We start from the raw sequence: 17,643 nt of genomic DNA on the forward strand, positions 1-17,643 counted from the left end.
AAAGAACCAGGCTGGAAATTCAAGACTCAAGTTCTACTCTTCTTGTCTCTGCCATTAACTATCCAGTTGAACATCTGGGCAAGAGTTTTGTGCAAGCTTTCTAAAATTAGGGGGCTGAATTAGATGATTCCTAAGGTTTCCTCCTAATGTATAATTACATTTGCCATAATAAGAGGCAGAAGGGAACGTTTTAAAACAAAACTCAGAGAAAGAAGAAATATTTTCTACATGGTATGAAGAGTTGGGGCACATACGAAGAAATCAAGAAAGACTTCTTGGGGGAAGTGACATTTGAGCTGAGTTAAGAAGCATTCTGGGAATAGGGGCTATTCCTAGCAGGAGTGAACAGAGTAAGAAAATAAAAATATCAAGCATGTTTTGGGGAACAATACATGATGTTATTTGGTAGGAGCCTAGCTTTGTTTCATGAAAATCAAATTAACAGTAACTGAAATTAGTGCAAATGGCAAGAAAGTGATAAATGCAAATGGTTCTGGTGCTGTACAATTCTAAGAAACTAATCAAAAGAGATTCCAAGGCATTTTGTCTAGAAAATTGAAAGAAAGTGGTAAAGAAATAGGGAACTGAAACAGAAAGAGTAGGTTATGTGAGTACTTGGCAGTAATGAGTAATAGATTTTGGGGACCAGACAGAGCCTCACAGAGAAGACTACACTAAGACCAGAAATATACTGATAAATGGAGTGAACTATTTGTCACATATGTTACACTAGTCATAGGGGGTATGGCAATCCCTATCATCACTGATAAAATAATTCACAGCAATAAAATCTAATAATAATTACAGCAAATTATTTGCAAATTATTTCCTATGTGCCAGGCATAATATCAAAAGTATTACATTTAATTTTCATTAACAACCCTATGAAATATTATTATCCCTATTCTACGAATGATAAAATTGAGGTCCAGAGATGTGAAGTGAATGCCCCAAATCACAGCTAATTGGGATATAATTGCCTAAATGAAACTTCTCCATCTTAACCACTTGGTATATTAATGAAAGTTACAGATTCAATTCCTACAAATTTTTCAAAGTTCTTTACTGGAGAACCTATGTAGAAAAAAAATTCCAAAATAATCAAGGATAGACAACTTTTAGAAAAAGTAATAATCATCTATCATTTATAGCAATATTCATGTTCTTAAGCAATATGCTAAGCTAAAATTTTTGTATTTAGAAATAATTAGAAAGAACAGATTAAAAAAAAAAACCTTAGAAAACTCCTCAGTCTTTATTCTCTTCCCCAAATTTCTACAAAATCCACCTATCTAAATTTGGAGGTTAAGAATTATTAGAAGTGGTGATGTCATCAGTAATGATGAAGTACTTCAAATATCCTATCTTCCATAAAAGCAATGAGAACACTGGCAAAAACTGTGAGAGACTGAATTATTAATGTTTAAAACTTCCCACAAAGAAACACCCAGAACCAGATGGCTTCCCAGGTGAATTCTACCAATTATTTCAAGATTTAACACAAATCCTTCACACACTCTTCCAAAAACTAGAAGAGGAAACACTACCCAACTCATTCTATGAGGCCAGTATTACCCAGATATGAAAATCAGATGAAGACATACAAGATAAGAATACTAGAGACCAACAATCGTTATGAATATAGACACAAAATCCTCAACAAGAAACCAGCAAACCTGGACTTCCCTGGTGGCACAGTGGTTAAGAATCTGCCTGCCAATGCAAGGGACACGGGTTCAAGCCCTGGTCCAGGAAGATCCCACATGCCACGGAGCAACTAAGCCCGTGCACCACAACTACTGAGCTGAGCGCCTAGAGCCTGTGAGCCACAACCAACCACTGAGCTCGCGTGCTGCAACTATGGAAGCCCATGCGCTTAGAGCCCATGCTCCGCAACAAGAGAAGACCGCGCACAGCAATGAAGAGTAGCCCCTGCTCGCTGCAACTAGAGAAAGCCCACGTGCAGCAACAAAGACCCAAAGCAGCCAAAAATTTTAAAAAGTAAATAAATTAAAAAAAGAAAAGGAAAGAAAGAAACCAGCAAACCAAACCCAGCTACATATGTTATATAATCTGACTGACTGGTATCTATCCCAGGAATACGAGGTTGGTTCCACAAAGAAAATCAAGCAATGCAATACATCATATTAATAGAAAAAAGGGGAAAAACCCACATAAGAACCTGAATAGACACAGAAAAAGCACCTGACAAAATCCAACACCCTTTCATGATAAAAATACTCAACAAAATATAGGGAACTCAATCTTATAAAGGGCATATAAGAGAAACTTACAGGCTAACATCATACTCAGTAATGAAAGACTGTAAGCTTTCTTCCCTGTTAAGATCAGGAATAAAACAAGGATGTCTGCTTTTGCCACTTTTATTTTGACTCTGTACTGGAGGTTCTAGTCAGGGAAATGAGGCAGGAAAAAGAAGTAAAAGGCATTCGAACTGGAAAGGGAGAAGTAAAACTATCTCCATTTGTAGTGACATGACCTTCTATATGGAAAATTCTAAGGAAGCAGCAAAAACAAAAACCAAACCAAAAAACCCCCCACAACTGTTAGAAGTAAGAAACAAGTTCAATGAGGCTACTGGATACAAGATCAATATACAAAAAAATCAATACTATTTATACACACTAGCAAAAAGTCCAAAAATGATAATAAAAACTGGATCAAAAAGAAAAAATTACATAGGAATAAATTTAACAAAAGAAGCGGGCAGGGCTTTCCTGGTGGCACAGTGGTTGAGAGTCCGCCTGCCGATGCAGGGGACACGGGTTTGTGCCCCGGTCCGGGAAGATCCCACATGCCGTGGAGCGGCTGGGCCCGTGAGCCATGGCCGCTGAGCCTGCGCGTCCGGAGCCTGTGCTCCGCAACGGGAGAGGCCACAACAGTGAGAAGCCCACGTACCACAAAAAAAAGAAGCGGGCAACTTGTACACTGAAAACTACAATACATCATTGAAGACCTACATATATGGGAAAAAATCCTGTGTTCACTGATTGGAAGACTTAATATTGTTTGTAAAGATAGCAATACTCCAGGGAATTCCCTGGCAGTCCAGTGGTTAGGACATGGGCTTTCACTGCTGTGGGCCCAGGTTTGATCCCTGGTCAGGGAACTAAAGATCCTGCAAGCTGCGTGGTGCAGCCAAAAAGAAAAAAAAGATAGCAATACTCCAGAAATTAATCTACATATTGAATACAATTCCTATCAAAATCCCAATTGTCTTTTTTTTGGTAGAAACTGACAAGCTGATCCTAGTATTCATACGGAAATGCAAAAGATCCAGAATAGCCAAAATAATCTTTAAAAAAAGAACAAAGATGGAGGACTCATACCTCTTTTTTTTTTTTTTTTTGCGTTATGCGGGCCTCTCACTGTTGTGGCCTCTCCCCCTGCGGAGCGCAGGCTCCGGACGCACAGGCTCAGCGGCCATGGCTCACGGGCCTAGCCGCTCCGCGGCATGTGGGATCCTCCCGGACCGGGGCACGAACCCGCGTCCGCTGCAACTGCAGGCGGACTCTCAACCACTGCGCCACCAGGGAAGCCCAGGACTCATACCTCTTGATTTCAAAACTTACTACACAAAGTTACAGAATTCAAGAATAGACATATCATCAGTGGAATAGAATTGAGACTCTAGATACAAATCCACACATTGTGGACAACTAATTTTCAACAAGAGTGCTAAGACAATCCAATGAGAGAAAGAGAAGTCTTCAACAAATCATGCTGGGAGAACTGGAATATCTACATACAAAAGAATGAAGGCAGACCCCTTTACCTTGCACCATATACAAAAAATTAACTCAAAATGGATCAAACACCTAAATCAAAGAACCGAAACTATAAAACTTTAGAAGAAAACATAAGAGGAAATCTTCATCACTTAGTATTAAGCAAGGTTTTCTTAGATATGATAACATAAAAGCATAAGTAATAACAACAACAACAAAAAGAACTGGACTTCATCAGAACTAAAAATTTTTTTGTGTTTCAAAGGCCATGACCACAAAAGTAAAAAGACAGCCCACAGAACAGAAGTAACTATTTATAAAGCATATATCTAGTAAAGGTCTAGGATCCAGAATATATAAAGAACTTTTACAACTCAACAATGAAAAGAAAACCCAGTTTAAAAATAAGCAAAGAAGAGACATTTTTCCTAAGAAGATATACAAACCATCAGTAAGCCCATAAAAAGACGCTCAACATCATTAGTCATTAGGGAAAAGCAAATCAAAATCATAATGAAATACCCCTTCATATCCACTTAGGATAACTAATCAAAACAATGTCAGTAACAAGTGTTGGCAGGGACATGGAGAAACTGAAACCCTCATTCACTGCTGGTGGGAATGTAAAATGGTGCAACGATTTGGAAAACAATATGGCAGGTTCCTCAAAAGGCTCAATGTGGAGTTACCATATGACCCACCAGTTCCACTCCTAGGTATATACTCAGGAAAAGTGAAAACATGTGCCCACCCCCAAATTTGTACATAAATGTTCATAGGAGCTTTCTTCATAACAGCCCTAAAGTGGAAACCACCCAAATACTCATCAACCCGATGAATGGTTAAACAAAATGTGATGTATCCATACAATGGAATGTTACTCAAGTTAAAAAAAGGATGAGGTACTACATGCTACAAGACAGATGAACCTTGAAAATATTATGCCACATGAAAGAAGGCAGACACAAAAAGACACATATGATGTGATTCCATTTATACGTCCATGTAGCACATCCACAGAAACAGAAAGTAAATTAGTAGTTGCCAGGGGGAGGAGGGAAGAGAAGAGACTACTAGTGGGTGATATGATTCCATTTATATGTCCATATAGCACATTCACAGAAACAGAAAGTAAATTAGTAGTTGCCAGGGGCCAGGGAGAGGAGGGAAGAGAAGTGACTACTAATGGGTATGGAGTTTCTTTTTGAGGTGATGAAAATGTTTTGAAATTAGATAGTGGTGATGGCTGCACAACTGTGAAATACTAAAACTGTACACTTTAAAGGGGTGAATTTTATGGATGTGAATTATATCTAAAACAAAAATAACCCACTAGAATATTTGATCCTAAAATTTTGTGATACGGAACCACAAAATACCCTGAATAGCCAAAGCAATCTTAAGAAGAACAAAGGGCTTCCCTGGTGGCGCAGTGGTTGAGGGTCTGCCTGCTGATGCAGGGGACACGGGTTCATATCCCGGTCTGGGAAGATCTCACATGCCGCGGAGTGGCTAGGCCTGTGAGCCATGGCCGCTGAGCCTGTGCATCCAGAGCCTGTGCTCTGCAATGGGAGAGGCCACAACAGTGAGAGGCCCGTGTACCGCAAAAAAAAAAAAGAAAAAGAAAAAAAAAAAGAAGAACAAAGCTGGAGGCATCACACCCCCTGACTTCAAACTGTATAACAAAGCTATGGTAATCAAAACAATATAGTACTGGCAAAAAAACAGACACATAGAACAATGGAATAGAATAGAGAGCCCAGAAATAAACCCATATATATATATATGGTCAATTAATTTATGGCAAAGGCACCAAGAATATACAATGGGGAAAGGATAATCTCTTCAATAAATGGTGTTGGGAAAACTGAACAGCCACATGCAAAAGAATGAAACTGGACCACTATCTTATACCATTCACAAAAATTAACTCAAAATGGATTAAAGACTTGAATGTAAGACCTGAAACCATAAAACTCTTAGAAGAAAACAGTAAGCTTGTAGATATCAGTAAATGGTAAGAAAAGTGCTAAGCTCCCTGACATGGTCTTGCAAATAATTTTTTGGATCTGACTCCAAAAGCAAAGGCAACAAATGCAAATAGAAAAGAATGCTGGACTCTATTTCTTTAATCCTTTAAAACTCAAATCATGTTCCAAATTAATTCTTCATTAATTGAACCAACCTATGCCTGTAAAACATTAATCTCATATCCAACTGCTAAAGTCTCAATAAACATTCACCTTCTTGCAAAGAAGATATCCCTTTATAATATGGGCACATGTATATACTATACAGAGATAGATATGCACTCTAGTCCCTGCTCCACTGCTCACTAGCTTTGTGTCTTTTATCTGGTCATTAACTTCCACCTTAAAAGAAGACAATAGTATTTGTTCTGTCCACACAAAGCCGTTGTGAAGATCAAATGAGGTAGCGTGAAGGTATTTTACAAAATATAAAGTGCTAAACAAATAGGATTTATTATTATTATATATCTCATATAGCTCTGTTCTACTTTAGGGCAATAGTAGAGAATGATAGTTTACTCAACAGAAAATCCAGCCCAGAATTCTGTAGTAAAAATGTATGGTATGAATGTTACAGTCTAATTTATTATGAGACCAGAATGACCACCACCTTCATAGATAATGAGACCTTCCTTAGTTTGTTATATAGTTTGTGTATTTAGTGAGCACCTATTATGTGTATGGCACTGTGATGAACATAAAGATATAAGCACAGTACAGAGGCTCAACTTCTTCTCTGCGTTTACTAAAGAAGGAATTCTCCTTAGCTGTTTAATAAATGTTTAAAATACTCTGACCAACCTAAATGCCCATCGACACATGAATGGATAAAGATGTGGCACATATATACAATGGAATATACTCAGCCATAAAAAGAAAAGAAATTGAGTTATTTGTAGTGAGGGAGATGGACCTAGAGTCTGTCACACAGAGTAAAGTAAGTCAGAAAGAGAAAAACAAATACCGTATGCTAACACATATATATGGAATCTTAAAAAAAAAAAATGGTACTGATGAACCTAGTTGCAGGGCAGGAATAAAGAGGTAGACATAGAGAATGGGCTTGAGGACATGGGGTGGGAGGGTGAAGCTGGGGCGAAGTGAGAGTAGCAGTGACATATATACACGACCGAATGCAGAATAGTTGGCTGGTGGGAAGCAGCAGCATAGCACAGGGAGGTTGGCTCCGTGCTTTGCGATGACCTAGAGGGGTGGGATAGGGAGGGTGGGAGGGAGGCTCAAGAGGGAGGGGATATGGGGACATGTGTATGCATATGGCTGGTTCGCTTTGTTGTGCAACAGAAACTAACATGGTAATGTGAAGCAATTATACTCCAATAAAGATCTATTTAAAAAAAAAGAGAGGGCTTCCCTGGTGGCACAGTGGTTGAGAGTCTGCCTGTCGATGCAGGGGACATGGATTCGTGCCCCGGTCGGGGAAGATCCTACATGCCGCGGAGTGACTGGGCCCGTAAGCCATGGCTGCTGAGCCTGCGCGTCCGGAGCCTGTGCTCCGCAACGGGAGAGGCCAGAACAGTGAGAAGCCCGCGTACCACAAAAAAAAAAAAAGAGAGAGAGAAAAAAATACTCTGGAAAGAAATTAACGTCATAAGCTGACCTTAAATTTATATATAGAAAGTGAAAATGAATGATATGCCTTCAACTTGCAAGTTATGTATCATTTTATAACTGTTACCTTCACTTGGATCAGAAGTGAAGTTATTTTGAGAACTGAGCATCCATTCTGTACTTTCTTGTCTTTACATATGAGATACAAATCCTGTTTTTAAGCACAGATGTCTTAATATTCATTGTAGCATGTACCACCACAGCTAGGATGTGAATTAAGTATTAGATACCTTGCCCCAAGGATTACTGCCATATAATTCTTTACATGAAAAAACAGCATAATAACAACTATACATGGAGAGGATTCTGGGAGCACGGAAGCTTAACGCTTCCCCCTCTCCCTTCTACTCCCAAATCTATCTCATACCCAACACAGTGGCTCTCCTGAGCTAAAGCACCTATTGGGGTGAGTAGGCAGGGAGGACCTACATGGAGGAGCTACAAACCCTCTGCAATATTCTCCCCTCTGGGTGGACATGAGCCTAAGGACCAACGAGTCTATGGATCCCCAAAGGCTAAGGAAAAAGCTGGGAAAAAAGGCTGAATCCTGCTAGTAACGTTTATTATTCAATACTGTCTTGGCAATGCAATACTAGCAATGTGATAAAGCAAACAAGAAATGGCTGAAAAAATTACAGCAAGAGGTGTTGTTTTTTGGGTTGATGCCATAAATAAATATCTAGAAATGGAAATGAAATAAAGAAAAACAAAATCTAAAAAACACCTAGAAATAAATTAAAAAGAAAGGCACAGGGCCTATTTGAGAACATAAAACAAAATCTAAATAAGAAAGATGTACCTGGGCTTCCCTGGTAGTGCAGTGGTTAAGAATCCGCCTGCCAACGCAGGGGTCCATGGGTTCGAGCCCTGGTCCGGGAAGATCCCACATGCCGCAGAGCAACTAAGCCCGTGCACCACAACTACTGAGCCTGCGCTCTAGAGTCCACAAGCCACAAATACTGAAGCCCGTGCGCCTACAGCCCATGCTCCACAACAAGAGAAGCCACCACAATGAGAAGCCCACACACTGCAACTAAGACCCAATGCAGCCAAAAACAAAAACAAACAAACAAAAAAGATGTTCCATGTTCTTATGTAGGAAGATTTGATATAAAAAGGTGAATTCTACCAAAATTAAAACAGAAATGTATTTCCACTTATTAAGCATGAAAAGACTGAAAAAAAAGGTAAGGGGTGAATTGCCCCAGCAGATATCAGAAGACTAAAATCAAATAAAAATAATACTGTTATAAGAAAATAGAAATAAACCAATGGAATGGTTTGTAAACATTTTTTACAGAAAGATACCATAAAAAAATCAAGACAAATTTTATAGTTGTGATTATTTTTTACAAAGTGTTTGATAGAAAAATGGTTAATATCTATAAAAATAATTTTTGTAAAATCAGATAAATAGCCCAAAAGAAAAATAAGTGAAATATTTATTTTGCCCTCAACTCTGTGCTCAAGACCAACAGGCTGTCCTCATACTTACAATGTCCCCTCTGCCTTCAAAGGTCCTCTCATCACTCTTTGCCTACCTTAATTCTATCCACTTGTCAGACCTCAAAAGACATGACACTTTCATCAAAGAAGGCTTCTCTGCCCTACTAAGCTAGATCAAATTCCCCTTATAGGAATTAGGCTTTATTGCACTATATACTTCTCCTCCACAGAACCAATCACAGTTGTGATTTAAAATTTGTTTGTATACTTATTTGATTAATTTCTTTCCACCTCTCGATTATAAACTTTTAAAGCATGATGTACCATATTAATAACCACTTGCATCCCCTGTGCACAGTATTAGGCATAGCATGCAATGTTTGTGAACAAATGAACTTGAATGAATGAATGAGACAACCTTTTCTTACATGTAGCATATTGGCAGGATAACACTTATGAATCCATTGCTTCTTGAAAAACAGAAATTATGTGCCTAATTTTTACTATACAACCTAAATACCAATGCCTAAGGACTTCACAGTCACTTTACAAGTCTTTTTTAACAGATACCCTCCTTAATCACATCTGTTTACCTGTGCTTGTCTCAATAACATTTTAGTTACATTTTTGAAGCACTTCCTGCCATTAACCTCATCTCTAGAATACTGGCTAATATGAAGCACCTGGATTTCAGGAACACAGACCTGAAACACAGACGCTAAAGTAAACTGTTATGTAAATGACAGAAATGACACATTTTGGGGTCTGTAATGGATCTCTAAACTACTTTTGGACCTATGTTACTTTTACCACTAAAATTCCGTCATTGGATTTATAGCCATTTTGAGCCAGCGGTAATCAAATTAAAGATGAAAAAGAACTAAAGTTTTCCAACAATCTGTATAAAAGTCAACCTTTAAAGAATATCACCAGTTAGAGATTTTCTAGGTTTGGTCAAAGTGGACTTCACTTTATGTGATACTTATGTCTTGAAAATTGTGTAAGCTTAATTTTTATAAATAAAATTATATTTTCTTTGTAAGTCTTACCTATGTCTGGATACTAGTTGTTCCACATTTCATATGTGTGCCCCTGAGCAAGTGATTTAAAATTCCTCAGCTTCAGTTTCCTGACATGTAAAATCAGATAATGATCCCTACATCCTAAGATGGTTTTGAGGCTTCCAAAGATAAAATGGGCCTCACTGAAGCATGCTTGCTGTCCTATCCTTTTCACCCCCTGCTATACAGGAATTCTATTAGAATGCTGCAAAGTAAAAAAGTTTAGCAAAATTATGCCCTTTATTTGTCTTATTAATAAACCTGGATTTTCAGGTTTTATTTAAATTTACTTACTAATTTAAGGTCTCAAATAGTCCAGAGATCTATATCTAGTATATTAAAGAAATGAAAGGTACAGATTAGTCAAAATGCCACATAAGTAAAAGCTACACTTAATCAATAGACTATCCCAACCACACAAACTAATCAGCTGTAAAGGAGTCAACAGCAGAAATATGGTATTACTTTTAGATCATATAATTAAGGAAAACAGAAAGCAGATCCCATCTTCCTTTCATCAAGGTATGAATGAAGATTCAAAAATACAAAATAGGGAAATGGAAAAAGCCAGAGAATGGACCATGGACAAAAACTAAGACTCCTAAATTTTTATATTCACTTATGCATCTCACGTCTAAAATTTTAATCAAGTTCAAGAAAACCAAACCAGATAAGGGTAAAGCCAACAGCAAAGTCAATAAAGAGAACCAATAAAACCCTGAGGCTCAGGGTCTTCTCTGGTGGCGCAGCAGTTAAGAATCCGCCTTTCAATGCAGGGGACATGGGTTCGATGCCTGGTCCAGGAAGATCCCACATGCCGCAGAGCAACTAAGCCCATGTGCCACAACTACTGAGCCTGCACTCTAGAGCTCGTGAGCCACAACTACTGAAGCCCGCATGCCTAGAGCCTGTGCTCCACAAAAGTAGAAGCCACCGCAACGAGAAGCCTGCGCACCACAATGAAGAGTAGCCCCTGCTCGCCACAACTAGAGAAAGCCTATGAGCAGCAACGAAGACCCAACACAGCCAAAAATAAATAAATAAATAACAAAAAACCCTGAGGCTCTTGTCTCTCCCTGTTTGAGGCAAAGCTGCCACGGTCTTGACAGAGGAAAGATCAGGCAGCAAGCTCTGCCCTAACAGTCACCACCTGGCAGCCAGGTTTTGTCAAGCAAATTTTGAGAATTCTCTAGCTTCCCACTTTCTATCTAATTATAGAACTTTATGAAAACCATTCTCTCTCACACATACACATTCTCCTTCCCTCTCTCTCTCACATTCTCTCTCTAAATCCTTTTATGTTATGGTATGACAGTAACAGGTATGGATACATCTGACAATATTCCCCAGAAAAGAATGGTAAATACTGCCATAAAGGAAAGAGCTGTGCTTACTGTAAAAATAACAAACCTGCTCTGAAATCAGGAGTATAAAGTGTTTGAAAAAGAATATCATTGGTATAATTAGATACACCTGTAATATGGCTTCTTTAAAGAACAATTCCGACCAGATGTATATATTCACTCAGTCATGCCCTTTTCATTTTGTGGATGAGGAAACGAAGGCCCAGCAAGACAGTAAGCACCTGTGGACACACAACTAGTCAGTGCCACACCTCCCACAGAGCCTTAGAGGCCTCCCTTCTAGTGCAGTGCTCTTAGTAGGAAACCTGTTTTTCAAGGGAAACTGCTTTGGCCTTTATGTCTCAAATATCTGACAACTTGGCGAGCTCAGAGAGGTTTACATGAAGTCACAAATTGTCAAGACTAGGTGAATAAGGCAAAACTGTGATCTTGATCTATCATGCACTGTTTCTGGATGCAACCCTTCCAACAGCTCTTTTCCACTTGCTCCTACTATTCTCCCACCATCTGAATTAATTTTAAAAGTGTTTTTTCTTCAACTACTACAACAGCACTATCCTTGTTAAAGCCAGCTAGTTCTTTCAGTTTTGGATTATTTGAACTATAAAGTCTTTTTTTCAGCTTCAGAATTATGTGATCTTTGGTGCTTTTAATATTCCAAGATTCAACGAAGTAAGTACTTGTGAAGCACCTACAGTGTATGTAACACTGTGCTAAATCCTACTACACAGATTTAAAAAGGAAAAAACAAAAAAAAACCAAACAAACAAAAAAAACTAACCTTGCCTTCAGATATCACTAGCATGTTGAGTGTATTAGTGTATCCACAATGCTAGTTAGATCAAGAATTACCTAACTTGGGCAAATCACTGAACCTGTCCAGGCCGAGATAAAGAGATTTTCAAACTGTGCTTTAGAATTTCCATAAATATGTGATGCTATAACCACTGGTCCCCAGGAGGACAGAGTCAAGCCACCTGAGTCAATCTCACTTATCCCCATCTACCCACCCCTTCCAAGTTCAACCCCAAAGTGGGCTGCTGCATTAAAAAAAAAAAAATGGGGCTTCCCTGGTGGCAGAGTGGTTGACAGTCCGCCTGCCGATGCAGGGGACACGGGTTTGTGCCCCGGTCCGGGAAGATCCCACATGCTGCGGAGCAGCTGGGCCCGTGAGCCATGGCCGCTGAGCCTGCGCGTCCGGAGCCTGTGCTCCGCAACGGGAGAGGCCACAACAGCGAGAGGCCCGCGTACCGCAAAAAAAAAAAAAAGAAAAAGAAATGAAATCTACTCAGAAAACTTCAGGACCACTCTAAAATTCTGTAATAACCTGTTACTGTTTTTAATCCGTATTTTAATCACCAATATCTATGTCAGTGATGGTGAAGACGCAGCCTCTCCCTATGAGATTTACAGACCACATAAAGGATCCTACCCACTATAAGTACTATACTTAATCCATAAAATCTGACTCAATTTTGGCTTTTCTCAGTGGAATAACTAAAGCATATCACTAATGAATCTAGTTCTGTAAAATCACTCCTGAAGTTCTCTTAGGGAATACCTAGGTGGCCAGTACCAACTCATGTAACGTGAGACACTTCTTCTCTCCATACAACTAGGCTTCCTGCCACCTTTCTCACATTATTTTATGCAGCTATAGTAACTGTCCTATTTGCCCACTGTTTAACGTAACAGTTGCCGAAACTGTTCTACCGCTCTGCTGCCTGTACAGAGAAGACTGAGACTGTCTCATGTGAGCAGCAACAATGTTTCCCTTCCTTTTCCTTAACAGGTCTCTGCAAACCTCTCTTCTCTTGGGCTAAAAACTTTACTGGTTAATCCCAATCCTCAATTGCCTTGCTCCATCAATTACTTTCCTTCTTATTTGATAAACACATTCTTCCATAAAATAACCTAAAATTTTATTCTGCCTTAGCCTTCCCATTACTTCGCCAAGTCTTTATTATACTGTGGATGATCCATGGCTTATGACACATTGTCTTTCGCTATCGCTGAGTGACACTTTAGGAAGCAGCTTTACTGATACTATTATTATATTTTTACCGTAGGTAAAGTATAAAGGATATTGCCCTGTCCCTTCAAAATGAGGCCACGTGAGAATTTCTTTCCTAGGTGGTGCCCAAGAAAAGTTAGCTTTCCTGATGACCTAGTAGGTTTTCATCATATATAAAATGAAAAACAAAATTATATCTCATCACATTTCTCTCCCCTTTGCTCTGGCTACAAGGAAGCTTGGGGTCAAATTTATAGGTCAATTTTAATAAATTTGATGATCTCACTTATTCAGAGCGTAGGTCATTTCATGCTGGGTTTCCATTTTATATCTTTGGTGGCTCTAATTTTAAATTTCAAACTTTTTCTATTTTGTGACTATACAAAATATATTCTTGTAAATTGCCTCAGATTCTTCATGATACAAGATAAAGTATAAATAAATAAACTATGGCATTGCCAAACCCACTGGGTAATATTTGTGCTTAACAAAGACTCGTGGAATTAAAATTTTACTTTCCTGAAAAAAGGAAGCAGAGGTGTGTGGCTGATTAGATCATCTGGTCTCATTCCATCAGGCATTTTCCTCATTTTATTTCTATTGTACATATTATGAATCCATGATCTAAACACAGGCTATCTGCCACTATGTTAATGAAATAAATGGGAAGCAACCTTATGTAAGTCATAAAAACTTTTTATTCTTTGAGTATATTGGGATTTTTGTTTTTTACTTTTCAATTGGACAGTTTGTTTTCCTCTTTGAACACACACTAATATGATGGCGCTATAAAAGATTAAAAAATAACTGGAGAAGTAACTATGAGTAAAGACTGTGAGATAGTAAAAATGGCTACTGAGGGAAGTTATGACACAATCTCTTTGAGTTTGAATCGAGGGCCTGCTAGATGAGAGTCTATGTTTGTGATACTGTGTTTCTAATTCCTATTCTTAACTGCTTTTTCTATGATCGTAGGCAACTAGCTTTCTGGATACCATTCATTCAGTGAAAATTTACTCAGTATTGCTATATAGGAAACACATGGTAGTTTTAAAGTACTCTACAGAAACATGGAGTTTCTTAACCCCATGAAAGTGTACAGTTATGAGACGCTACTATTTATTTTGTTGTACAACACTGAGGACCCATCATCTAAAACAAATACAGTCGATTCTCATCTGTGGTACTTATGTTTTATAAAGTTACTGCAAACACTGAATTAACAAATACTGAACCATTGCTCTTAGGGGGACTACAAGGGTTACTGCAAGTCTCTGGTCACATGCCTTCAACTCATCAATACATAACCTTGTTTTATGTATGTTTCTGTATAAAGATAGCACTTTAGCACTATGCTTGGGAGTCATTTTTAACATCAGTATTACCAACAAAAAGCACAAAAATGTGAAGAACGCGGCACTAAACAGACTGGGAAATGTCACTTGTTTACAGTATGAGAGCAGAAACAAGAAGGCACAGCATCACTGAAAATGTGCACATGGGCAAATCAAATTTTTCATCACTCTGCACATGTCCAGGGTAGTACTGTTGAGTACTGACTTTGAGGTTGCAAATAAATTTTAGCAAGCAGGCTAATCCGCAAATACAAAATCTGCAAATAAAGAGCACCAACTAAATGAGTCACATATTTTCACAGTGCAGTCTCTGATTTGACTGCCGCCGAAAGGAAGAGATCTGGAAAACCCTAATAAATGTTATTCAGTTACCATGCAAACTGAAAAGACTTTGGACTAGAGTGCTTCAAGAAGTAGGATGTCTGAGGCTTTCATAAGTTGGTAGTGTTAAAAATGTTACTTCCTACCTGGTATATTCTAAAAGGGATGTAACGAAATCCATTTTCCTCTGCAGGATATTCCATGAGTTTCCGATTGATCGCCCAAAACTGGTCAAATCTGTCTGTAATGATAAATTATTCATAAAAATGAACATTATAATTTAATACCTCATATGAAGAGATGAAAGTTGTTAAGCATCCATTCTAGTAGAAGTTTCTGAAAGGGCATTATTTCTATATTATTTTTTCTTAAACTTATCTTTCCATAACTAAACATAAAGCAAGATATAAAATTATTTTTTTCTACATTATTGTTGCTTCCTTTTCCTAGATATCTCCATAGACACGTTTTCTCATAAGAGAAACCCTGAATAGATTATGACTACTGGTGTTATCACAGCAAAAAACATCAGGTATAGATGAATGTCTCGATTCCCTTGGTCCTATTCCTACTGTCTAAACTATAAAGGCACAGCTTCAAGTGACCTAAAGTTTAACCACAAATTGTTTAAAGAAACAAAGTAAAAATACCAAACACAGTACACATTAAACAGAAAAAAGATAAAATTATAGGACAGGCTTTGAAAGAAATGTGAAACTGACACTTAAATAACTGTCAGTTGTAGTTAAATCTTAGACTGATTAAACAATTCCTTTTTAGGGCTTCCCTGGTGGCAGAGTGGTTGAGAGTCCGCCTGCCGATGCAGGGGACACGGGTTCATGCCCCAGTCCGGGAAGATCCCACATGCCACGGAGCGGCTGGGCCCGTGAGCCATGGCCGCTGAGCCTGCGCGTCCGGAGCCTGTGTCCGCAACGGGAGAGGCCACGACGGTGAGAGGCCTGCGTACCGCCAAAAAAAAAACCTCCTTTTAAAAAATGTAAGGCTTGCTTTAACCAAAAAAAACACCCACTTTACTGATATATAATTCACATACCATAAAATTCACCTTTTTGAAGTGTTAACTGAGTGGCTGTTAGCATATTGAGTTGCCAATATCTAATTTCAGAACATTTTCATCATCATCCCCAAAAGAAACCTGTACCCATTAATAATTATGCCCTCCTCCCCCATCCCCTGGAAATCACTAATCTCTATTCTATTCCAGAGATTTCATATAAATGGAATCATATAATATGTGGTCTTCTGCATCTATTTTTTTTCTTACTATGTTTTCAAGGTTCATACATGTAGCATGTATCAGAACTTCATTTTTACTACCAAATAATATGTCATTGTATGGAGATACCACATTTTGTTTACCCATTCATCAGTTTGTAGACATCTGGGTTGTTCCCACTTTTTGACTATTATGATTAATGCTACCATGAATATTCATGTACAAGTTTCTGTATGGATGCGTATTTTCAATTTTCTTGGGCATACTACCTAAGAATGGAACTGCCGAGTTACACAGTAACTGTTTATCTGCCATACGGTAACTATGTTTTGAGGAACTGCCAAACTGCTTTCCAAAGAGACTGCACCATTTTACATCCCCACCAACAATGTATGAGGGTTCTGATCTGTCCACATCCTTGCCAACACATTATTGTCCATCTTCTTTATTATAGTCATTCTAGTGGGTATGAAGTGGTATCCCCTTATGGTTTGATTTCCATTTCCCTAAAGACTAATTATGCTGAGTATCTTTTCATTTGTTTCCTAGCCATTTATATATTTTCTTTTGGAGAAATGTCTATCAAATCCTTTGTCCTCTTTTTAACTGGGTTGTTTATCTTTTTGATGTTGAGTATTGTAAGAGTTCTTTATGTATGGATACAAGCCCCTTAATCTGATAAATAATACACAACTGTTTTTTTTCCCATTCTGTGTGTTGTTTTTTAACGCCTTTAACTCACCCAGATTTCTACCTTAAAATATTTTTTATACACAGAAATTTATCTCAGAATCAAATCTCTGTAAAGTACATGAATACTCCAGAATCTCAGGTCAGCCTGGTATATTCTCTACTACTAGACCCATCTCAACCCAATTTACTGGCAATCTACTCATACTGCTTAAGCCATCATAATTATATATAAAAAACAAAGTTTAGTTGTTTCTTCTTAGATGACTGTGACAGGCTCTAGGCCTTCTCTAATCTCATTTTCAACTCCAATCTGGGGAAAGACACATACTACAATAGAACTGGTAGGATAGGGAATTTAGAACCCAGTCAGTCCAGGGCAATTTCACAGATGACAACTAAGGTCCAGCTTGTTATGAGTTTAGTTAAGAACCAAGACAAGACTCTTGGTCTTCTGATTCAAAGCCCACAACCGTTTCAACAGTTGCAACCACAAAACTGCATCTTAATGCTAAGAGTAGCTCCTTTAACCACAATTCTTTCATGTATGAATCAATTATTCAGTCAATGCTTTTTAAAAAGCATCTTTCTACTTTCAAGTATCAAGCAAGAATGTGATAGCTAAATAAAGTGATTCTTCATGCGCTGCTAAAATTTTACTCACTGCCTCATCATTAAATCTCTAACATCTACCACAGTGCATGCACAACATATGCTCTTGAATCAATGAATAACAGAATACTACAT

At 38.2% G+C, this 17,643-nt stretch overlaps 1 protein-coding gene across 4 annotated transcripts in view; it reads right to left on the bottom strand.

The window, feature by feature from the left end:
• The window catches only part of ATG5 (autophagy related 5), a 119,146-nt gene that overhangs the window by 37,673 nt on the left and 63,830 nt on the right, over window positions 1-17,643 (bottom strand). For all 4 annotated transcript variants that reach the window (XM_081251001.1, XM_081251000.1, XM_081251002.1 and 1 more), the window contains one exon: window positions 15,116-15,210. In XM_081251001.1, the coding sequence (XP_081107127.1) occupies window positions 15,116-15,210 (95 nt within the window). The remainder of the gene's footprint in view (window positions 1-15,115; window positions 15,211-17,643) is intronic.

Source organism: Mesoplodon bidens (genome assembly GCF_964165515.1).
Source record: "Mesoplodon bidens genome assembly, chromosome: 12".
In the NCBI taxonomy this organism is placed as follows: Eukaryota; Metazoa; Chordata; class Mammalia; order Artiodactyla; family Ziphiidae; genus Mesoplodon; species Mesoplodon bidens.